Source organism: Sminthopsis crassicaudata, chromosome 5 (assembly GCF_048593235.1).
Source record: "Sminthopsis crassicaudata isolate SCR6 chromosome 5, ASM4859323v1, whole genome shotgun sequence".
Classification (NCBI taxonomy): Eukaryota; Metazoa; Chordata; class Mammalia; order Dasyuromorphia; family Dasyuridae; genus Sminthopsis; species Sminthopsis crassicaudata.
The window spans coordinates 288054752-288079419 of NC_133621.1; the positions used below are offsets into that span (position 1 = coordinate 288054752).

General features: G+C 38.5%; 1 protein-coding gene across 8 annotated transcripts in view; it reads left to right on the forward strand.

Moving 5' to 3' along the window:
- The window catches only part of ANO4 (anoctamin 4), a 422750-nt gene that overhangs the window by 367634 nt on the left and 30448 nt on the right, over positions 1-24668 (forward strand). For all 8 annotated transcript variants that reach the window (XM_074271359.1, XM_074271361.1, XM_074271356.1 and 5 more), the window contains 6 exons: positions 1126-1222; positions 7358-7418; positions 12758-12840; positions 14794-14934; positions 17405-17569; positions 23557-23593. In XM_074271359.1, the coding sequence (XP_074127460.1) occupies positions 1126-1222; positions 7358-7418; positions 12758-12840; positions 14794-14934; positions 17405-17569; positions 23557-23593 (584 nt within the window). The remainder of the gene's footprint in view (positions 1-1125; positions 1223-7357; positions 7419-12757; positions 12841-14793; positions 14935-17404; positions 17570-23556; positions 23594-24668) is intronic.

A 24668-nucleotide genomic window follows, 5' to 3' on the forward strand; every position in this document is an offset into this window, starting at 1 on the left:
GACTACTGACTCTATAACAAAAAAAAAAAAAAAAATATATATATATATATATATATATATATATATATATATATATATATATATATATATATATATATATATATATATATATATATATATATACAACCAATATTCATGAAGGAAATTGATTCCCATGTAAAACAGCAGATCTTGGAGACATTTGTAGCATTAACAACTCACAAAATAATTACCCAATGTATTTAAAATAGCTAAGTTTGACTTTTCTACAAGGTAGCAATTAAATCCTTTCATAATAAAAATAATATAGTTTTTGTAAAATGCTTAGCAAGCCTTATGTAAATGATCATCATCTTATTATTATTATTTGTTTTTTACATTGTCCACTTGTAATCTCCATAAAGGCAGGACTAATTTCAAGACACATTGAGTATAGACAGCATGTGCTTTAAAAAATACTTGCTGAAGGCTTAGCACTTTTTTTTAACCAAAATCCATGGTTTTTTGTTCTACATCAGTCATCATTAATTGAAAATGGATCCTATTGCTAGTCAGATGCAGATAGAAAGGAAGAGGAAAGGAGGAAGGAAGGGAGGGAGGGGAGAAAAGAGAGGGAAGGAGGGAAGGAGAGAGGAGAGAGAAAGAAGTAGGGAGAGAAGGAAGGAAGGAGCTAGAGGGAGGGAGGGAGACAGACACAGAGATACAAGAAAAAAACAGGGGGAGGAGAAGGAGGAGAGAGAATGGGGGAGAAGAAGCAAGGGAGGGAGGAAGGCAGGGAGGGAGAGGGAGGGAGAGAAACAGAGAGACACTGATTTCTTTCAGCTCCTGAATTTTTATGATCAAATTTGGGTAAATGTGGCTAATTTTGTGAATAACTATAAGTATGTCGGTTAATATAGTTTTCTGATGTTAGCTTATTAATATGTAAGACTTAGGCGACACAATCATAAATAAGATGGTTTATCACATTATTAAAATGTGCAGGCATCAACAATTCTTACCATCGTCAGCAAAAAAAAAAGATTGTCGAGCTTGTGAAAGCAGAAATGTAATCAGCCAGATAGATTCAATCTCCTGGGGAAGAAAGTTGGAGAAGAATTACACTTGTGTGGTGAAATAGCAGCCCATGTCTGTTCTCTTTTCCAGTAAAGAAGTCTGCCAAGCTACCGATATCATCATGTGTCCTGTGTGCGATAAATATTGTCCTTTCATGAGGCTGTCAGACAGCTGTGTTTATGCCAAGGTAAATGTTCTCCCTAGGTTACGTTTTCTCTATGGCTTAGCTATACTTTCTCCTTGATCCAAAGGGGGGCCTTAGCTGCTCTGTGTGGTTTCCTCTATTTGTCCTCTCACCTGAAACAGAAAGACAGAGATGTGACAGGGAGGAAAGGGAAGGTGGGGAGAGAGACAGACAGAGAGAGGGAAAGAAGGAAGGAAAGAAAGAGGGAGAGAGGGAGAGGAATAAAGGAAGGGAAATAAAATGAAAGAAGGAAGGAAGGAGAGAGAAAGGGGAGGAAGAAAAAAGAAAGAGGGAGAGAGGGAGAGGAATAAAGGAAGGGAAATAAAATGAAAGAAGGAAGGAAGGAGAGAGAAAGGGGAGGAAGAAAAAAGAAAAGAGAAGAAAGAAAAAAGACAAGGAAGAGACAGAAAGGGGGAAAAGAGATGGGGAGAGAGGAAGAAAAGAAAAGGGAGAAGAAATAGAGGGAAGAGGTGGGAAGAAAGTGAGGGAGAGGGAAGAAGAAAAAAGAAAAGACAGAAGAAAGAAAGAGGGAAAAGTCAGAAAGGGGGAAGAGAGAGAGAAGAAGGGAGGAAGAAGAAGAAGAAAAGGGAGGGAACGTTCGTAAAATCATAGATTTAGAGTAAGAAGAGTTCTCAAAGCCCACCTCTCATTTGACAGATGGAAAATGAGTGTATTATATATGTATATGTGTATTATATATAATATATATTTGTTATGTATATATCTATTATATATAATACAAATACATCATATAATAGGTATATGTTGTGTGTAATAAGTATATACTTACAGTTATATACATATATATATAGCTATAAAATCTCATGTGATCCTCATAACAACACTCCTATCCCCATTTTACAGATGAGGAAACTGAGGATAAGATACAATTTAAGAAGGTTAACATACTTTCCCAGGCTACCACATCTATTAAGTGTCTCAGGCAACATTAGAACTCAAGTCCTCCCAAGTCCAGGTTCATCACACTACCTGCTGTGCCATCTTGCTGCCTTTTAGACTAAGTCTGAGCTCTTAGAGTCTCTGAAAGGAATAAAAGAAAGCATGCTATCTTTGGCAAGCGTACAGAGAAGTGAAATATATTGAGAAAACTCTATTCCACAGAGGAGAGAGCAGATGAAGGGGAGCAGCACCACAGTGGGAGTCAGGAAAATTTAAGTTGGATGAAGATGGAAAGTTCCTTCTAAACATAACTGAGTTTAAAAGGCAGATTCTGAGCCGTAAGTGATTGGTTTCAAATCTGCTCTTGCTCAGAAAGCTTGGATTGGTCCCTTCTGCTGCTGCTTTTACATTTAAAAAAAAAAGTCTCTGGTAAGACTTGAATGGCGTTTTCTAAGAGAATATCCATCGTAAAAGTTTTAAAAGAAACATATATTGGAACAGGATAAACCCCTGGTTTTTTCCAAAGGACTCTAATGATTTTGTGTCTGAATGTACCCCAAGGTGAGAACTAGATTGTGTTTGTATTCTCTATCCAGAGCTGGCCTTGAATGTGGGCTGAGTAAAATGAAAGAGGGGAGGGGGGAAGCTATTATGAGGATGGGTAACCGAAATGGTGAGATAGAAAGAGCACTGCCTCAGGAGTGCGGGATCCGGGTTCACCACCCGCCTCAGAAGCTCATTACTTATGTGGTAATTGGGTGAGTTTCCTTTCTGCACCTCTGTCTCCTCACCTGTAAAATAACCAGCTTAGAGTAGATTACACTTCTACATGACCCCTTTCTTCTGCTCGCCACTTCCCCTCCCCGTGGCTCAGTTTCTCTCTATGTAAAATAAAGACCCTGGATTACATGATCTCTGAAGTCCCTTTTAGTTGGATGATCCTAAAAGTAGTCACTGAAAAGACTGGAGTGGTTCCACTGAAGACAGTGTCTCATTGATATCAATAATTGATTCAGTCTCCAGTCAGCCTTATATGTTGTTGTGAGCCAGTCTTCGGGACCCCCTGTGAGGTTTTCTTGGCAAAGCTGTTGAAATGGTTCACTGTTTCCTTCTCCCGCTCATTTTACAGATGTGGAAACTGAGGCAAACAGCCCGAGTGACTTGACCAGGGTCACACAGCTAGTGGGTGTCTGAGGCTGAACTTGAACTCAGGTGTTTGTGACTCCTGCCCGGGTGCTCTGCACACTATGGTGCCACCTCGCTGCCCCTCAGCTTGGTATACTGGTCTACCAACAATGTAAATGCTGCCCTTCTACTCAGCGTCCCTGGCCGATGTCGGGGGTTCTAATCCCACCTCTGATATTTAGCAGTTATAAGAGGCAGCAAATCTCGAGTCTGCTCTTCACCCAGCCCCCTGCCACCCGGAGAAGTAACTTGTGCCGACTGGAGCTCGGCTTTCCTGGACTGTTGTGACGTTCAAACAACACAATTTCTATAAATGGCTTTGTAAGCATTAATGCTCTGTCAGAGCACCCACTGCCTAACATCACATAGGTCCTGGTGCAGCCATGACCCTAATTCATTTAACTCCCCTCAGCCTCAGTCTTCCCAGCTGTAAAATGGTGACAGAATGACTCTGAAACCTCTCTGGACTATGGTAAGAATTGCATGAGATAATGTAGGTAAAGGGATGCTGCTAGAATATTCTGATGAAGATTATACAGAAGTCTGAGTCCTGCAGGTGACACAATCTCAGCACCCTGAAGCACTAACTGACTGACTCTAAGATTGACTCTGAATTAGAGGAGTTCCCAGTCTGCCCCAGGGAAGGGAGTTTCCACCCTGGCAGTTTCCCTCCAAAATGAAAAATCTCATAAAATATTAGTTCCCAGAAAAACAAAACTAGACAGAAGGCTGGCCACAAATATACAATCAGACTTTTCTTATTGAAAGCAGAGACTGTCTTTTTGCATTTGTGTCTCCAGTGCTTAGCTCCTGGAACACAGTAAGTGCTTACTGGATGCATTTTCCTTCACTTATCTAGTAGCCCTGTGCATGCGCTCTAAGAGCCTCTACTGCAGATGAGGATACAGGTTTTATTCCTTTCTCTCTTCCTGTGTTCAATAAGCTGCTGTTCTCCCTTTGTTCAGGGAAAAACAAGCTACCCGCTTCAAGAAGAAGCTAAAATCAATCGCACCTTAATAGAGAAGAGAACAACTTCTTTGCAGCAGGCTTATTCTCAGAGGGGGGATAATGTATGCTTTATATAGGAGCATAAAAAAGATCACCACCCTCCTCTGCCAAGAAGCATCATTCATCGCAGCTTGGCGTCGGTGCCGGTGTGATTTACACAGGATAGAAAGCCTGGGCTTGGCAGGGATCTCGCACTCCTCCCCGGGCCCTTGCTGCTACAGAAGTGATCCAAGGGGGACAGAAATCCCCTGCTGTCTCTGTCATGTGTAAAGAATAAATATAGCTATTAGTCAGAGACATTAATATGGGTCAAAACGATGGTTTCCGTGGCTTAGCTAGCCCAGCCTGCTTTGGGAAACAGCTATGGCTTTTTTTAATATGAAGAAACTATGAACTCGGAGATTGGGGGAAACAAAACCCCACATGTTTACACAGAGCGTATTTAAGTCATCAAGCATATGCTTGGAGCCTCCTGTGTATCAGGCACTGTACTAAGCCTTGCCGATACAAAGAAAAGCCAAAACCAAAAGCCCAGTCATGGCACTCGAGAACCTCCCAGTCTAATGGGACAATAAATAACGAGGGACAATAAAATATAGACAGAGTAATTAGGTGACTATCAACTGAGGGAAGGTACTAGTATTAAAAGAGTATTTTAAAATATTCTTCCTGTGAGTGAATGAACGAATTATTCACTTAATAAAGCAAAGATAACAGAATTTAAGAGGAAACCAGTTCTAGTAAAATAAATTTAATTTGTTCTCATTCAAGTTCACAACTAGAGACCTCTTTAGGGGAAGGGGTATCTGCAGACCCAGGTTAAGAATTTCTGCAGTAGATTATAAAATAACAGGTTTTGAGCTGGAAAAAGAGCTCAAATACGATCTAATTCGGTCCCCTTATTTTATATACTAGGAAATTAAAGCCCAGAAAAGCTAAGTGCCCACTTAGGTTTAAATCCCTCAGGTAGTAAGCCAGCCAAAATTTAAACCCAGATTTTGGCACCAGGATAATTACCCTTTCCCCTGAAGACTCTGTCAATCCTAAATGTGTTCTGCTGCAGTGGGACACAGATCAACAGTTGGAAAGGACTCATCTTGCAAATGTGGAAACTGAGGCCCAAGAAGACTAAGTGATAATCCAAGATTCGAACTTAGGTTCTTGGACTCCAAATTGAGCATCCTTCCTACTGTCTCATGTTACCTTTAAAATCTCAGATCCCTTGAGCTCCATGATCTTAAGACTGTCTAAATATAAGAAATTAATGAAAATGGGGAACAATATTCTTCAAGGGTCCCAAGCTTCTTGAGGAAAACTAAGCTAACAAGCCCAATATTCTGTCCCCTGCACCACTTAGCTGCTCACCTAGCACATAGTAATAGGTGCTTAGTAAGTATTTGTTGACTGACTAGCTTCTTAAGGCAGCCCATTCCATTTTGGGGTCATTCCATTGGTCATAGAGATTTCCCTGACATCAAATCTAAATCTACCTCACTATAGCTATCTCGAACTGCTCCGAGTTTTATGTATTAACAGCAAGCAGAACAATCCAGGCTCTTTCCATAAAATGATCCTTCAAATATTTGGAGCCAATTAACATGTCTCCTCTATCTCCCATCCCCAAACCCAAACAATTTTTTCATCCATCAGCTGAATATTCCTTGTTATTTCCACTTACCCTCTTCAACCAATCAAATATTAATTTAAAATATAAATTTAAATAATTAAGTGCTATGGTATATTAAGTACAAGTTATATACTTCATAAATAGGAAATAATTAACAGAAGGAAGGTACTAGGATGAAGAGGGGCTGGAGGAGGTTTCCCCGTAAAAGGTAGGATTTTAGTTGGGACTTAAAGGAAGCCAGGGAGGTCAGTAGTGAGGAGGGTGGGGTATTCCAGGTATGTGGGACAGCAGGAGGGAACACCTGGAATTGAGAGATGATGGAGTGCCTTGTTCGTGAAGTGGGGTCAGGTCAATATGTAGAGGGGAAGCCTTGGTAAGAAATGGGCTACCTCACCAGGTGAGGCAGGGGTGAAGGATGAGAGATTGGCAAAAGTATCTGAGGGATAAAAGATGAGAAAGGAGAAAAAGGGAGCTTGATAGTCTCAACAACTTCTGTAAAATATGAGGCAGCTGTTATATAAGACATGATGAGCATGGCTGATTTCAGAAAGCCTTGGAAAGCTTTACATGAACTGAGGCTGAGTAAAACAAGCAGAACCAGGAAAACATTGTACATAGTTACAGCAATATTGATGACCAACTTGATAGACTTAACTCTTCTCGGTAATACAGTGATCCAATTCACTTCTGATAAACTTTGGATGGAAAATGCCATCTGCATCCAGAGAGAGCTTTGAAGACTGAATGCAGATCAAAGTATATTGTTTTCACTTTTTTCTTGTTTTTTTTTCTTTTCTCATGATTTTTCCCTTTTGTTCTGATTTTTCTCCCCCAATATGATTCATATAGAATATGTAAAAATGAATGTACCTGTATAACCTAAAAAAAATTTTAATAGACAAAATTCTCAGCTGAGAGGTAGAAGCAAAGAGAGTCATGGGAGGTTTGAGGAAAGATGAAAAGTTGGAAGAGTCACGTAGGGAGTAGAGTGGAAAAGTGAGTTGATGAGGGAGGTATGACAGCATTGCCTAGAAGCAGTGAGAGCTCAGTTGAGCTTATATAACATAAATGTGTGGTATTCTTGAGTTCTTTCATTGTCCTGATTATCCTCCACTTATTAATGCCCTTCCTAAAGCATGGGATTCTTATAAAATGGGAATCACTATAATTACAGAGAAACATGTGAATCTGATCCTTAACCTTCTGAGAATGTCCTGATGACTCCTTAATGTAACGACTCCTTTCCTCCAAAAGATTTCAACCATTCTTTGTCTGACTTCATGGCTTTAAGTACCCCCTTCAAAATCTGGCCTTTGAAGAAATCACTGAGTTACCAATCACTTTGGTTCTTGTAGACACCAGAAAAGAAAAAAACTAGAAAAACTCTGCGTATAACTCATGATTCTTGTTGTCCCCAGGTAACCCATCTTTTTGACAATGGAGCTACCGTCTTTTTTGCTGTTTTCATGGCAGTTTGGGGTAAGTTGCTGGAAGATATATCAGTAAGTACTTTCTTCCGGATAGACTGCATAATACAGTTCTCCCTGATCTAATCTGATACCAATACCCCATCTAACTTGAATTTTCTGTGTGTGTGTGTATTTATGTCCCAGTCTCTCTGTTATAGATTGTGAGCTCCTAGAAAATAATTCAGCAAGCAATCCTATAAAGTATTTTTAAGGGGCCAGCCTGACTTGGCCCTGGGGATGCAGAAACAGAAACAGTTCCTGCTTTCAAGGACCCTGCATCTCATTGGAGGAACCACATGTTATTTATCTTTGCATCTCTCAGCATTTAGCTGCTAGAGAAGGAAATGACAAAGTAGTCCCGTATCTTTGCCGAGAAAACACAAAATGGGATCATGAAGAGTCGGGCGTGATTGAGTAGCAATAAACAGGAGCCATTTAATAGTTGTGTCTGATAATTCAATGAGTGGTTCAGTTACTTCTATCATATCCAACTCTCCATGACCCCATTTGGTTTTTGGTTTTTGGCAGAGATACTGGAGTGGTTGACCATTTCCTTTTCTAGCTCATTTTACAGATAAGGAAACTGAGACAGACTGAGTGAAGTGACTTGCCCAGGGTCATACAGCTATTGTCAGAAGCCAGATTTTAATTCAAGTCTTCTAGATTCCAGCCCCAGAATTGTATCTTCTATAGCATCTAGCTGCCCAAATTCAATGAATATGTACTTTTTAAATTCCAACATTGAATACATAAAAAGAGTTTTGACTAAATTGGAGTTACTTGTTTCTCAATGTAAAATTAAGGCCAGAAAAAAAAAAGTTAAGTCCAAGACTAAATTCTGAATCTCTTCATTTGCTTCAGCTAACATTCTAGAAGAAAATAAGGCAGCAGGCATTTATATTAGTATTTTAAACGTGGTTATAATAATAATATTTATCTAGCATTTTAAGGTATGAAGAACTCTTTACAAACACCATCTCCCCTCCTTTTCTACTGTACCACTTTGTGCCTGGCATACAGCAGGTATTTAATCATTGCTTCTTGGCTGATGGAAAGGCAAGTCAAAGATTACAACCAAATGCAGGTTCTCTGCAGCCAGCCTTTGCAACACCCCTTGTCTGTTCCCTTGTTTGCTTTTGGCTCCAATTCTCATCTTCTCTAGAGATTCTGCAAGACTCTGTTTTGAGCGGGCTGCTTTAGCCTGCATGGACCAGCCAAGATGAGGCTACCTCCAGGGATGATTGGCCCCTTGCCAAGTAAAATTGATGGCTGGTCCTCCATAAATTGGAGTTCCTGAGGCTTTTCCTTAGCGCTGGATTTTGTTCAGAAACATACCACAGAAATAGCAATTACAAAATCCAATTTGGCTTCTCGCCCCAGGATGGGGAAATGGGGGGCACAAAATGCCCTCAGCAATGGGGGGGAGCCAGATGTTGCCAGATACAAGTCAGGAGTGGATCGTCCCCCTGATCTCTTGGGGTTTGGGTGGGAATTTTTTGGTCCCTTGTTCTCTCGTTGTTGCTAAGAATAAATTCTCTTCAATAAACAGCGAGATCTTCATCAAGTATAATTATAATGTCAAGATTATGATTATGTGTTTGAGAAGCAGCTTGGCAGGGGCAGAAAGCCTTGGGTTCAAGTTTTGCTTCTAACAACTGCTAACTATATGAGCATAGACAAGTTATTTAACCTCTCAAGATCCCTATTATTAATATCAAGAATTAGGTAGTTCCTAAGACTAACTTACAGACAAATTGCTGATCTATATTAGTAGATGAAGTTTTTACCCTAGGAGTACCCTGCAGGTCCAGATCTAAAAAATAAATTACTGTTTTAATGTGACTCTCATTGCAGAAAGAAGAAAGGGAAGGAGTAAGGAATGGAAGGAGAGATGAAGGAAGAGAGGGAGGGAGGAAAGAAGAAAAGAAAGAAGGGAGGGAAGGAGAAAGATATTTGCTTATACTGCAATTTTCTAAATTAATTTTAATTTTGTAAAATATTTTAATTTTTAATTTAATTTAATTTGGGGATATAGAGCAGAGGTTCTAGACATGTATCTAAATCAGTATGGGAAAATTCTAGTATGAAAATTCCATTCACTGATGTAAGTCAGCAATTTTCTCAATGTCCCAATCAGAGAGTGGGGTGGAGTATTGGGAGCAGGCAACTAAGACGTTTTAGAGACAGAATTTGAATGCAGATCTTCCTAGTTCCAAGATCAGCCCTCAATCTATTTCAAGCCTTCCTTATTTTGGACTATATGTGCTAATTATAAATTTCAACTTGAATCAACCTGAAGAGATTGTGAAAAGTGATTTTTAATTGCATAAAAGATCTATCAATGAGAATATTAGATGAGTGAGGTGACATCCCTTGTCTCCTCAGATTCTTGTGTCTTTAAGTAAGTTTTTAAGCTCTCAGTCACCTCAGCAGGGATGGCAATCCTTGTGCTGCCTAATGAGGAAGGGGATGGTTTGAATTCACATAGCATTTCCAAAGTGCTTAACCACAGAGTGTCTATAGATAGTCAGATATTTAGAGCTGAAGTGGGCCACTCCTCTCACTTTATAGATGAATATGTGATTTGCCCAGATGGAATAGGAACTCAGGTTCTCTGACTCCAATGCTCTTCCCACCAATAGGTGGAATAGGGGCTGTCCTCATTTTAACAAAAAGGAAAGGAATCTGAGATTTAGGGAGAACAGTGGACTTGTCCAGAGTCACTTAGTAAACATCTGAGAGAGAATTTGAACCCAGGTCATTTTGCATCTGAGCCCCATGCTGTATCTCCTCCATCCCACTGTCTCACCTCACCTTTTATTGGAGAAAATGACTTGATAAATATGAACTTGCTTTGAAACCTATAAAAATGATATAAAAAGATGAATTGGTGGTGGCGGGGAAGATGTCATGTGAATAGGTTACATAAAGCAAATAGTCACTAAGTATAGGGCGCATTCAACAGGAAACCTACCCTCCAGAGAAAAGAATATTGTTTTCCCCTAGAAATGTTTCCAGTGAAACTAGGGGCAGGCCTCCTTGTAGAAATGAGAAGGGAAAATAGAACAGTAAAATAAAGAGGCTGTTTCTGTTCTCAATAACACTGCCCATGATGTTGGCCACACAAGGTGAGCAGTAAACGGTCTTCCAAAAAGATAAGGAAGGGGAAATCCAAAAGTCACTCCTTAAATTCCCAGACTTCTTTTCTTTCCTTTCTTTTGTTTTTTAATGAACAAAGGGAAAAAAATCAATATATATTTTTCTCCTTGAAGATAAATGTATGCTATCCATTATTAAGACAGAAAATTGCATAAGCCCTTTAAATATCTTGAAAGAGCTGGAACTGGGAACCCCTTTGCCTGATGTTCAGCATCCCTGGACATCCTCAGTTTTCTAGCACAGAAAGAAGCAGCCATATGTCTAGTCTGCTCAACCTTAATTGTGCATTTTACATTTTTTAATGTGATATTGGCTAAGGATTCCCTAATCCAAGGATATGTTAACCTGACTTCAGATTTTTTGTTTTTAACAAACACATACATACACTTTTCATTTTTGTATATATACACACATGCATGTGTATATATATATCTGTATATATAGAGAATATAGAATTATATATATATATATATGTATAGAAATACAGGTATATCTATATATACATACATGTGTATATTTGCATGTATATAAATATATGTGGTTATAGAAATATGTATATGGTTATATAACTATATATAATTTGTGTATGTATACATGTATGAGGAATTATTTCAAATTGTAGCCTATTATATATATTCAGTTATCCTGTGTACCTATGCATATGTGTGTGTATATATATATATAAAATGTACATATATATATATATATACATATACACATTTGACTATAAATATATATATATATATACACACACACATATATGTATACACACACACACACACACACACACATATATATATATATATATATATATATATATATTCACACAAAGGCAAATGTGTGTAACTGTATTTAATGATAATTGGTGTCATTTGCCCTCCTGGCTTTTCCTCCCCATATGTGAAATTCTCACCTCATTTTTATCTCTTGGCTCTCCTCAAGTCCCATCTAGAATCCTATCTTTTACAAAAAGCCTCCCCAATCCGCCATTAATATCCACGCCATTCCTCTGCCTGTTGATTTATGGATGGCTGTGATTGGGACAATCTTAATGATTATGCTCAGCTCTTGGACCAGAGAAAGACACTCAGGAGGCTAGTGACACTTGAATTTAGGCATAAGTTGGCTCTCGCCCGGCCAGTCTAAAAAAAAAAAGAAAAAAAGAAAGCAAAGAATGGGGGATGAATTAAAATTGTTAGCCTATTTGATTATCTTTTGGTAGAAAGTTATAGCTATCACATTGTACACTAGTAAAATATTAAGGCATCCAGGATCATCTCTACAAAGCACTCTGCAAAGCTTTAAAAAACTATAAAAATGATAACCATTATTATTGTTAATTATTTTAAAATTAGTATTATTTTTATATCATCAGTAATGCTGGGCAAGTTATGACTTCTCAGTGACCTTTGATATAATACAGTAGGACATGATAAACATTTATTAAGCACTTACTGTGTGCCAAGCATTATACTATACAAAGAAAAAAAGTCCCTGCCCTCAAGGAGCTTCCAGTCTAATGAGGGAGACAAGGCCCAAAAAGAAGCTGAAAAAGAGGAGTAACATGAGGGTGTTATGAAGATGATGATAGAGCAGAAGCAGCTGGTGACAAAGAGATGGCTGGGATTTTGAGCTCTCTTTGAAGGAAGGCTTTGGAAGTAGTCTTTTGCTCTGCCCTCCAGAGAAACAGGAGTAACTAAGGGCAGTGCTGAGGGGTAAGTGCCAAAGCTGAAAGTCTCCATGATGTTGCATTTCTTGGTGATGAGTTGAGCTGGTGATCATCCGGGAAGAATATGATGAAGATGGTGGAGCTGAAACCAAGTAGAGAAACTGGTGGGAGAGGAAGAAGACAGCTTCCTAAGGCTATAAGTTTCAGAAAAGGTCCCAAATATACAAGGAGTCCCAAACATCTTTGGGTTCACCCTGTATTAGTGGAGGGACTTTCCTCATCTGGGAGCTCTCTTCTCCCTGTGAACTCACAAGTCTAGTCCCTATCCCCTATTTCAACAAATGCTACTTCACCTTCTGTTGGATATAATTCCACAGTCCTCCTGAATGCTGGGCTTTGGGTCTAGAAGATCCAAAACTGAAACAGTCCTTGTCCTCAAGCTTGCCTTCTCGATAGTACAATTCATCTCCCAATGCCTTCAAAGCCTCTTTTATTTATCTGTCCTTCTCTCCCCATTCCAGCAACCGTTTTCCTGGAGTTTTGGAAGAGAAGGAGAGCAGTAATTGCTTATGACTGGGACTTAATCGACTGGGAAGAAGAGGAGGTTTGTATGAAAAAATACCCCTCAGCTTAAAAGACTATCCCCTTCCCCAGGGTGATCCCAAGATTCCAACTGTACCAATGGAAGCAGTATAGCATGATGGAAAAAGCCAGAATTAGGGCCAGGAAGGTCTTGGTCAAGGTTCTGCCTTTCACAGCTAAAGGTGGAAATCTGGGCAAGTCCCTTACACCTGTCACTGCCTGAGGTAAATCTCTAAATTAACAAGAGACCTACAGTGTGACTCATACTGGTAAAGACTTCCCTGGGAGTCACCTATCACAAATCCAGTATCTATCCCTGCCTTTTTACCCAGAGTCATTCAGAAATGTACTTTTCCCTACCTTCTGGTTGAATAGATAGATAGATAGATAGATAGATAGATAGATAGATAGATAGATAGATAGATAGACAGATAATTTAGATAGAGATATTTATATATACAGAGACAGACAGACAGACAGACAGGCAAAACAAGTGTTTCCTAAAGCTCAATACTGTTTCAAGAGCTGGGAATACAATCACAAGCAAACAAGATAGTTCCTATTCAGTAAGAGCTATATTCTAATAAGACAAAATAGGAAGAGTTGAAAAATTGAAACTGTGTATCTAAGGGTAGTAGAGGGGGACCTTCTAGAGTTTCTGTGTCTATCCTCCAAATAAATGGAGTGAAGCTAAACTCATTCCAGAAGCTGCCTAGGTATAATAAGGAAACATTTATTAAGCACTTACTGTGTGCCAGGAAGTGTGAAAAGCACTAGAGATACAACTGTTGCTCTATTTTAACTCTGCTAATTCACATAAACCTCATGGGAATTCCATATGGTTGTTCAGTTGGCACATCCAGTTTAGAGTAAGGAAGACCTGAGTTCAAGTCCTGTCTCAGGCTATGTAATCCTGAGCAAGTCAATTAACTTCTCCCTGCCTCAGTTTTCTAATTTGTCAAATGAGGATCTTAGTACTTGAGGTTGTGGTGAGAACCAAGTGAGGTGATATTTGTCAAATGCTTTGAAAATCTTCATTCTGTAAACACGAGTTCTTCTTGTTCATCTCCCCTATAGCTTTCCCTCCTCAACACTTGGCTTCTCCCCATCCTAAAACTGGCCAGCTTCCTCCCTAGGCTTGCACATCCTCCACCTTGTGAAAAGCCTAGTTTCAGCTCCTCTCTTCTGTTGTCCAAAGACACATGAACATTAAATAAATGTTCAACTAGAACCTAACACCTTAGTGTTCTTTTCCTAATATCAAAATTTCTTTTTATTCTGTGACCTTTCCTATTTGGGCTTATTTCAGTTAAATAAATCAAATCTCTGTTTGTTTAGAGTCCTCAAAAGCCCTAGATGTAACTGGTTTTTGAGAGATTTTTAGTATGTTTCTGAAGTCAGTTGTTTTATATAAAATCAGTTGATTAAAGGTGGATTGCTTGTGATAAAAAAAAATTTAATTGTCATACTTTTAGCTATTCAAATAAGATAACAAAGAGAAGCTCACTGAGAAATGCATTTTTCCATTTTCCAACATAGAATATTTTCATCTTCATTGTGATGTTTGAGTTACACCCTAATAGTAGAAAGGAAATTCGTTCATTCTTTCAGATCACTAGGGAACTACTTTAAAAGAATCTTTTTGGTTTGAGACTTATAAGTGTGATTTAATACATAATGGAAATACTTATGAGATCCCAAAAATATCCATCTGAATCATTTGCTTTCAATAATGGTGGATCTGGGGTATACTTTCTTCAATATGACTACTTTTTATCTAAGATATGGAGTTCAGAGACTGCCATATTAGACTGGTTGGTTGCTAACTTGGTTGCTTGTTTGGTGAGTGGAGAAGCTAGTACCAAACTATTGAATGGCATGCTAATATATAAGAATTATTTGTTGGTGGGTCTGTTTGTTGGTTTTTCCTGTATATGACTGCCCTGTCCATAAAAGTTGTCCATCTCTTCCTTAGGAAGAAATACGGCCCCAGTTTGAAGCCAAATACTCCAAGAAAGAGCGGATGAACCCCATCTCGGGAAAACCTGAACCTTATCAAGCATTTACAGATAAATGCAGCAGACTTGTTGTTTCTGCATCTGGAATATTTTTTATGGTTTGAGGACTTTTTTCCATTTGTTTTTATGTAAATGAAACTGACATCCATGTTTGTATAAAGTGCTTTCAGAGAATTTGGCCTCATTTAATCCCCATGTTAACCCCAAGAGGCAGATGGGAGAAAAAAGAATGATTATTATCCCCACTTTACAGATGGAGAAACTGGGGCCCAGAGGAAGAGAAGTGACTTGCTTAAGGTTATCTAGCCCAAGCTAAAGCAAAAATCCAGGTCTTGTAATTCCAAGGTCAATTTTTCCTCTACACTGTATTGTGAAGGCACAGTCAGTCAACCCATCTCTAGGTATTTATTAGGCACCTGATAGGTGGCTGGCTAAATGCTAAGGATACAGAAAGAAGCTAATGGCATTTCTTGCCCTTTGGGAGCTTACAGCCTAATGTGGGAGAAGCCCAAATACATATATACAAAGCAAGCTCTGTATAGAATAAATTAGAAAGAATTAGCAGAGGGACAGCATTGGAATGAAGGAGGGGCTGGGGAAGGCTTCCTGTAGAAGTCAGGATTTTAATTGGGACGTAATGAAAGCAGAGGAAGGAGAGCATTCCAGGCAGTAAAAGAGAATGTTTTATAAACTTGAAAAGGCTATGAAACATAAGCTCCGGTTTTGTTATTGTTATTGTTACTTAGCAGTTAACATGAGTAACTCAGAGAGGGTTTAATAAAGAATGTCTGGAGGGACAGGGCTGATGAGGCTGACTTGTGGTTGGAGGGTATATCATGAGTATGTCAGATTTGGGGTGTACTGGCATCCCAAAATTCCACGATTGCCGTTTTCCAGAGAGCACAACTCAGGAAAGCATTTTGGTTTGAGAATACTTATGACCCAGTGAGATTAGAAAAGTCAACTTTTAGAATGGGGCTGTGGAATTCAGTGGAACAGGTCCAAGGGAGCTGGATTCTCTTCATGGACTTACCACATGCTCATTCCAGTGGGCATTGCAGAGCAGCAAGGTTTAGATTTATACCTATCTTTTCTATGATATATTACACACATTTTAAAGTCTTCAGAAAGTATAGAACAGTAAGCCCAGTTGGAGAATGGAGCATTCTGGGGAAACACATCTCAAAAGATGGAGAACTGTGAAGAGACAAGTATCTTTTATGAGTTACTCATTTGTAAATCATTCACAATCGAGTAAATTCAGTATTCCTGATAGGATACTCCCAAAAAAGACAGAAATGCATCAGGGAAAATGATGATGTAATGAAAAGATCTCTTAATATGTGTGTATGTATACATCTAGGTATGTATAAACATATTTATAAATGTATGTATATATTTATATGTGTATACACCCACACACACACAGTGAGAGCAAGAGAGCAAGATATCAATGATGATTACTTGGCAGCCAGATACGGTAAAAAGAGAAATAACTGACTCTTGAGACAGACGAGCTGAGTTCAAAGCCCATCTCTGATGTTTCTATGGGACATCGAGCTAATGACTTAAGTTCTGCCAACTGAGGGGTTGACCTAAAAGCCTTCAAAGTCCTTTCCAGCTCTAGATTTTGGGACCTAAAATCTTAAATCACAACCTCCCTAAGTCTCAGTTTCTTCATCTGTAAATAAGGAGTTAGATCAAAGGTAGGCTGATAAATGTATAACAGGCTAAAAAAAAAAAAAAAAAAAAAAAAACATGAGGCATTTAAGTTGGATTTACATTATTAACATTTTCTCCATTACTTCAACACTAGACAATTAAAATACAAACAAACAATAAATCTAGCCCTGATTTGTAACATTTGCTAATTTCCAAGGAATAGTGCTCCAAGCAAAATTTAGCTATCAATTGTGGAAATATGTATAGAAGGATTACACATGCTTTCACATATTTTGGATTTTGCAAGAGTGAATGTTGGAAATTACCTGTGCATGTGTTTTAAAAATAAGAAGCTTTAATTTAAAAAAAAGAAAAATTAAAATTTAACTATCAGAAGCAGCTAGATGGTATAGTGGATAGTATCTTTCTCTCTCTCTCTCTCACACACACACACACAAAAGACAGAGGGGGGAAAGAGAGAGAGAAAAGAAAGAGAGAGAGAGAGATTGAGATTAAAAGATTAAAAATTTAACAATCAGCTTTTAGCCTATTGAGCTGTCTATTCCCAACATATTCCTTGATTAGATCAGAGGTGTCAAACTCCCTGCCCTGAAGAGAAGGTCAATTAGATTAAAATATAATTGGGAAATGTTTAAGAAAAAATTAATAGAATTTAAATTTAACAGGATAGAATTAATAGAAATGCAATGAGGATAACGGGGTGGTTTTCAGAGTCAGCAGGCCATCCATCTGTGGCGTCTGTCTGGCTTTGACCTTCCTGGTCACTCCCAGATCTAGAGCGTCACACCAGGTCCTGCTTCGTCACCCATAGGAGAGTGTTTCTGATGGAGATGATTCTCTTGAAGGCACGAAGCCCACCAAGCCCTCTCCATTTTTCTGCCATAGATCTGTGTGGTGATTGCCGCCGTGTTCGGAATCGTCATTTATCGTGTTGTGACTGTCAGTACTTTCGCTGCCTTCAAGTGGGCTTTAATCAGGAATAACTCTCAGGTTGCGACCACGGGAACAGCAGTGTGCATCAACTTTTGTATCATCATGCTGCTGAACGTGGTAAGAAAGCGGGAGGGGAGGGGAAGGGAAGGGGAGAGATGTTGGTTGGAAGATCCTTCTCTTCTGAGCAGGGAGGCTCCTCCATGGGTTGACTTGCCTCTCACCTTACCATTCCCCAGGTGACTGGGCATAAGGTACCCTCCCAAGCTGCAGGAGCGACAGAGACCAAGGGTGAGAGGCTAAAAACCTAGCTTCCCATCCCACCTCAGGGGCTTGCTAACTCTGTGAGCCTTACCTCCTGAGCCCCACTTAATCTCTGAGGCTGTTTGTCCTTAAGTGCCATTGTGATGATCACATATCAGTATGCATATCAAGCCCTTCTGGATCTACATTAATATACTGCTATATTTATGCTGTTATAATTATTATTGTTGGAGGCAGAGTGGCTTTGGGGAGAAAGGACTGGCTCTGGAGTCAGGATGGAGTTCTCGTCCCATCTCTGCCATAGAAGGGCTGCAAGACTTGTGGCAAATCATATTAATTTTCAAAATGAGGATAATATTATCACCTGCTTCTATGGAGTTGCTATAGAGAATCATAAACATGAAGACTTTAACCTTAAACTGTACTAAGACTTTCAGGAAACGCATAGAAAGTGTTTTGCAAATCTTAACTATTTAAAATGAGTCATTATCATGATTATTTTTGATGGGATCCCTAATAGTAAAAGTCCTGAAAAGGGCCTTCCTGCTATTATTGTTGGTCATTTAATGTCTACAAGCTATTGGGCAGATAAAATAATTGTGTAGGTTTTCATTTTCTATAGCCTCACCAAGAGCATCCTCAAACTCCTAAATCTCTATATTTTGAAAGCTTTTTTGTTTCATATAGTTTAGAAGTTAGAAGTATTTGGTATGGTGCCATCTGTGAAAAATGGAGCTCTTAAATTTTATGGATCAAATTTAAGTCTGCTGTGGGAAATAGTTCGGTCGATAACAATGGTTTGATCTCAATTCAATTTGCTGGATGAATTCTCCAGGTTACTTTGAGGTCTATGACTATTTTATATTTTGAAATCTCATTATCACAAACAGGAAGTTTATCATCTATCAGTTCCTAAAAGATACGTGACTCTGGGCATGTCACTTAACCTTCTCAGCCTCAGTTCATCATATATGAAATGGGCACTGACCTCTCAGGGTTGTTGTGAGGATCAGATGAAATAATAAATCTGAAGTGCCATGTAAATGTTAGGTACCTTAATAGTCATGATGGCTGTCATTATTGTTCTTTTGATGGTTAATATTGTTCTGCAAAGAGGTCGAAAGGCTTTGTCAAATATATCCAGGATACAAAAAGTGCCCCTTTAATCTTTTTTTTTAAATTTTATTTTATTTTGATCTTTTTTTAAAATTATAATATAGTGTTATGTGATATAAATAATATAATATTGTAATATGTAATAATAATGTATAATATATTCTGTGGCAAAGATGGGACATGAATTCAATCCGTCCTGACTCCAAAGCCAGTTCTTTCTCCCAAAAGCCACTCTGCCTCCAACAATAATATAATATAATATATAATAATATGTATTATGTATAACAAAATTAAATTAATTTAATTTTAATCTATTTAATCTTTCAACAAGCTTTTATTGAGTGTCTTCTATCTCAGGTTCTGGGAAACAATCTTTGTTCACAGGGAGCCTACATTCTGGCTTTCAGGCTCATTTCTACCCCAGTGGTCACAACCTGACTACAGAAAATCATCTGATTTGGGACTCTTTCCACTCCTATAATGCTAATCCTTGCCCATACAAGTCACATTCTGGGAGTGAGCCTGAAAGGGACCGCCTGGGATGGGCAACCTTTATCCTGTTCCCTGCCAGTCAAATAGCAGAGTTGCTGTCCTCTCTGAACAAAATAATGTCACTAGAAGTAAACTAGTCCTGCAAAAAAGAAACTGATATTTCTTTAAAGCACATATACCGCTAGTTTTCAAAAACTGTGCTTTTTGATGATGATAATAAAGTTTAAATGGAGGAGAAATAACTAAATCCATTTTGTTTTTCAAATTCATAAAATGGACACGTCCTTGAAAAGTTGTAGGCAGAGTGTGAAACGTCTTGTATGCTTCCTTCTGGTAAAAAGTTTAAGCTCTGAATAAGTGGGGGGGGATAACAGGCAGTTACCAGCCACAGCCTGGGATAGACCGTATAACCGTTCTCGTGCTTTGTTTGCATGGGCTGGTCAGAGACGGGCTTTCTTTCCCATCTATTTGAGAAATCACACGATGATAGATGGTGCAACACTGGAAAATCCACCTAGAAAGTAGTAGATGTAGCCAGGAGAACATAGTCTGAATCCATTGCTGTGAAGGAGGAAACGGGCTGAACCTGAGATTTCCCAGTGAGATGGAAGGACTCCTCCTGACTCAGATCTTAGAGAGCTGCCCAGAGCATATGCCCAGGATCACACAGTCAGCATGTCTCATGGCTGGACTTGAACCCTGGACCTCTTGGTTAGGAGCTCACTTTTCTGTCGTTCCATAGTTTCTCTCTCTGAAGGAATCCAGGGGTTAAATCTAAACACTTCCTCATCATTTAAAAAGAAATCCTTCTTTGGGAATTACTGTTTTATCAGAATTATTATTCTGCTGGATAAGAATAGTACCTGATTCACAGGGGAAATGAATCAAAGGAGATTATGTAAACAAAGCTTAAAATACCTTCTATGTCTTAGCTGTTGGGATTATCCTCCCACTGAGTCCAACCTTCACTGTATCCAGTGTGACAATATTAATATGTATCGGGTTCCACGACTGTACTAACAGAACTTTATTACTGATGGTGCTCTCGGAGTCTGGGGTGCTACAACATGGTTTTAGCTGCAAAGGTTTTGGAGACATTTGTAATACAAGGTGGATATGGGACCCCTAGAGTGGGCGTCAATGGAATCCAGACTGTGGAATCACAGGGTGGGAGATCCAGAGCTGGCAGAGACCACGGGGGCAATCTTGTCTGACTGCTTCCTTTTACAGAGCAGGAAACTGAATCTCAGGGACATTTGGTGACCACATCGTAAAAATCAGATCTAATCCTCTGACTTCAAAGCCAGTGCTTCTTACCCACTTCCTCACTATGAATGCTTAATTTTAGGTCATACAGAATTAAATTTTAAAAAAATCAGCCCCAACAGTCCAGTACTGGTGCCTTTGCTTCTTCTCCAAAAGATGTGGATTTTTTGTTTGTTTTTAAATAAGTAGAGTAGGGGCAGCTGTGTAGCACAGCCCTGGTGACAAGAGGACAAGTTCAAATCCAGTTGGGGACACTTGACACTTAACTAGCTTTGTGACACTAGACAAGTCGCTTAACCCTAATAACCCTCCCCCCACGTCCCCTAAAATAAAGATAAGTAGAGTGGATTTTAATGTTGTATATTTGCTAATAATTTGAGTATTTTGTCATCATATTAAGTTGTCTGATTAATCCGTGCCAGTATTCCTAACTGAAAAATATTCAACTTTCACAGCCTTAAATTACAATGAATGGTCTGTTGTTATCACTGCATTATTCACAAAATGTCCCTAGAGGGTGACTGAATGAATCGTTTTTACTTAACTGCCAACATCCAGAGCGTTGTGAATTCCCATCATCTTGTATATTTTGATAACTAATAAATGATTAATGCTCCCAACTTTAAGACTCCAGATTTGCTTAGTTTTAAGATTCCAGAGCAATTTGGTTTGCTTTCTTGGAGGGGGATAAAGGGGAAGAGTATCTTTTCTCTTAAGTTTCATTTGGTATTTTAGTGTTCACCAACAACTACCAGCTTAATTGGAAAAAGAAAGACAAGCTCATAGACTCTAGGGATGAATTTGTATCTCTAAACATATGGTTAAACTCCTTCAGAGCAGAGATAGTATTACCTTTCTCTTTGTATTCCCAATTCTTAACACAAAATGTTTGCCATTTTGGGGTAATTGATACTTTGCAGCTGATTGGCTGATTGATTGGTTGATTAACAGGCCTTGGAGATCATTTAATTAATTGGTGTCAAACTCAAATAGAAACAGTAGCCACATATAGATTTTTAATTCCATATATTTTCATTATCTATGTTGTATTTACTATATTTTTACTTGTTAAACATTTTCCAATTAATTGAAATAATACTCAGGAATTCTGGCCATTTGTATTGAAAGGAATATTTTTGTTCTGGGCTTTCACCCTGATTAAGGAAGCAAAATTTGGGACAAAAGAATTTAAAAGAGTTTATTGTAAGCATGTCAAGGTACCAGTATGTTGAGAGGTTGATCAATGGAGATCAGCAATGGCTTGAAAATAGAGCCACAGCTTTTATGGATTACTTTTGTAACAAGATAAAAGATAATTCAGAAAGAACTATAGCAACAAAAGAAGTGGAGCTGTTGCATCTCAGTTCCTTCCCAAAGTAGAAAAGTATCTTATGGTTTCTACATACAAACAGGTATCTCTCTACTACATGACAAATATCAGGGGACTTCATTTTCCTCATCCCTCCAACATTGACTGACAAGCAGGTCTGGGAACAATCGGATCAGTATATGCTTCACCCTATGTTGATGAGAAAACAGGTCTAGGATAAATGAATCATTAGAAAAATAGATATTGACAGAGAGAAAATAAATAGCCCCTCATTTTTGTTCTTAATATCCATACTTTTTCTGAAATCCGTCCTTAATCACACTTCTAGTAAGTGATCTCTCACTATGAAACTTCTATGAATAGCTCTTATTGACCAAAGCGGCCATTAAGCACTTATGTGCTTACCTTGTAATTTAATTCTCTCTGTGCATCTTTTCTCCTCAAATAGATCAAAAGTTCTTGGGCAATCAGACACATAAAAATCAGATTACTTAGAAGGCATCTATGCCAGTTCATCCTTAGGGGGAAAAAAATACTTTACAACATCAATCAAACAACAAGCATTTGTCGAGCACCTACTATGTGCCAGACACTAGGGAAATAAAGACATAAGCAAAACAGTCCTTGTACTTAAGAAGTCTACAATAATCCCCTCTATCAAGGAGGAAATTATGTCCCTACATAAGCATATACAAAATGAATACACTGATGCTTGTTTCTTTTCTTACTGTCTTTAATGGAAATACAAGAATTTCTGAGAATCAATCACTAATCAATTCCTTGGGGAAAATTTTTAAGCACCTACTATGTGCCAGGCACTTTCCTAAGCAACTAGGGATACAAAAAGAGTCCCTTCTCTCAATAGTTTTACAATATAATTTAGTGGGAATCCCTAAAACTCTTTGGGACCACTCGAGGGTTATTTAATACTAACCCAATAATGGTCTATCCTTTCTATAGAATAACCAATAATCAGATAGTGAATTTTAGTTCTCTTCTCAATTTTAATTGTAGGGATGGATCAAAATTATACTACCCTCACACTTTTTGTTTCTCCATAAGGCCATCTTGCAAGATGGTTACTTGAATGCTTCCCTTAATGGAGAAGTCTAGTTCCATGACATGGTAAACCTTCAATAAGTGTTGGCTGATATTTACATTGTGCTCAGGAATTGAAGCATGAAAAGTCCCTCTACTACTCAGACTGGCCCCTACAGGATAATTTATAGTTTCTCATAGACTTGCCTTAAAGCACTGAGTTAATAATCAACTTGTCCAGAATCCCAGGGCCAGAGTATGTGAGAGGCCACATGGGAGCCCAGGACTTTCTGAAACTGTAGCTTGTTTTCTCTAACTGTGCCATAGCTCTCCATGGTCCTGAGAAACTATCATGTATCCAAGGAAAATAGCAACTAATTTCCACCTGAAAGTGGTTGTTGACTCCTAAAAAAGAAGCCCAGAAAATGTGGCACTTATTGACCTCTCCAAGGTCCCTCTAGAACATGGGCACCATAAAAATGAATGGGTTCTTTTAAACTACTTTGGTTGCTGGATCACCTCCTTCTTATTTAGTTTTATATTTGGGGGTCTGGGCACTTCACTTTCTGAATTTTGAAATATATTTCTCCTTATCTTGCAGCTGTATGAAAAAGTTGCTCTTCTTCTGACAAATTTAGGTAAGTGCTAATATTTTCCTTCACCTAACTTCAGGGTGGGATGTGCAAAGTTACTCACCAGAGTAAAGGGTAAACGTGCCTTATGTTAAGAAAGAGGTAGTAACAATTTCTGAATAGGCCTAAGGTAATGGGGAACCATGTTAAGTGATACATTTTTAAATTGTATTTAGTGTCTTTTGTCTGTATGGCATAGTCATCTCCTGATCATTTCCTACCCCAACTTCCTTCCCCATTAAACTCTTTTTTTCCAACAAAGAAAAATAGGTAAGCAAAACTGACCAATATAATGACACACACCACTTCTCAACTAAGAGGAAGAATGTTTTATTATCTTTTATTTGGGGTTCATATTGAGGTCCATTACCATTGATGTTCTTTGGAAGTTGTTATAGAGAAAGAAATACAAGAGTGGGTTGCTTTGGGGGGGTTGTTTTATTTTCCTTTTAGGGTGCCCATTAATTTGTCCTATTTTAAAACATTTAAATAACTATTTCAATATGATTGGTTTTCTCTGTAATTCTATATCTTCTACTTTATACATTTAAAAACATCATTCTAGGAGTGCATAGGCTTTTCTATCAAAGGAATCCTTGACACTAAAAAGGCTAAGAATCTTCTCTGTAGAGAATGCAATAAGGGTGAGAACCTGTGCATATATGATTATAGGAAATTCCCCTGGCTAGGAAATCTCCTTTTCATCTCTATAATCAACAGATTGCCTGAGGGCTCAGAGCATTTTATGAATTTTATTTCTAATCTGTATTTTTAAGCTTTCTAGCTTCACAGAAAAAGAAAGTCATGGGGAACTGACTCCATTGCCATGGACTAAAACCTACTAGATGGTGATGTGGTGAAGTACAGTTTCTAGCATAAGAGAACTTGGGTTCAGATCCCTGTGTGAATTTAGGCAAGTCATACAACCTCCTTAGAAATCACTTTCTTCATATATAAGATGAACATATTGGATTCTAAATGACGTAAAGTGCTTTTCACAGATCTATTTATCTAAATAATTTTGCCTCCCTGAGCCTCATAAGGCTCTGAGATCCCTTCCAGCTCTGCATCTGTGATCCTA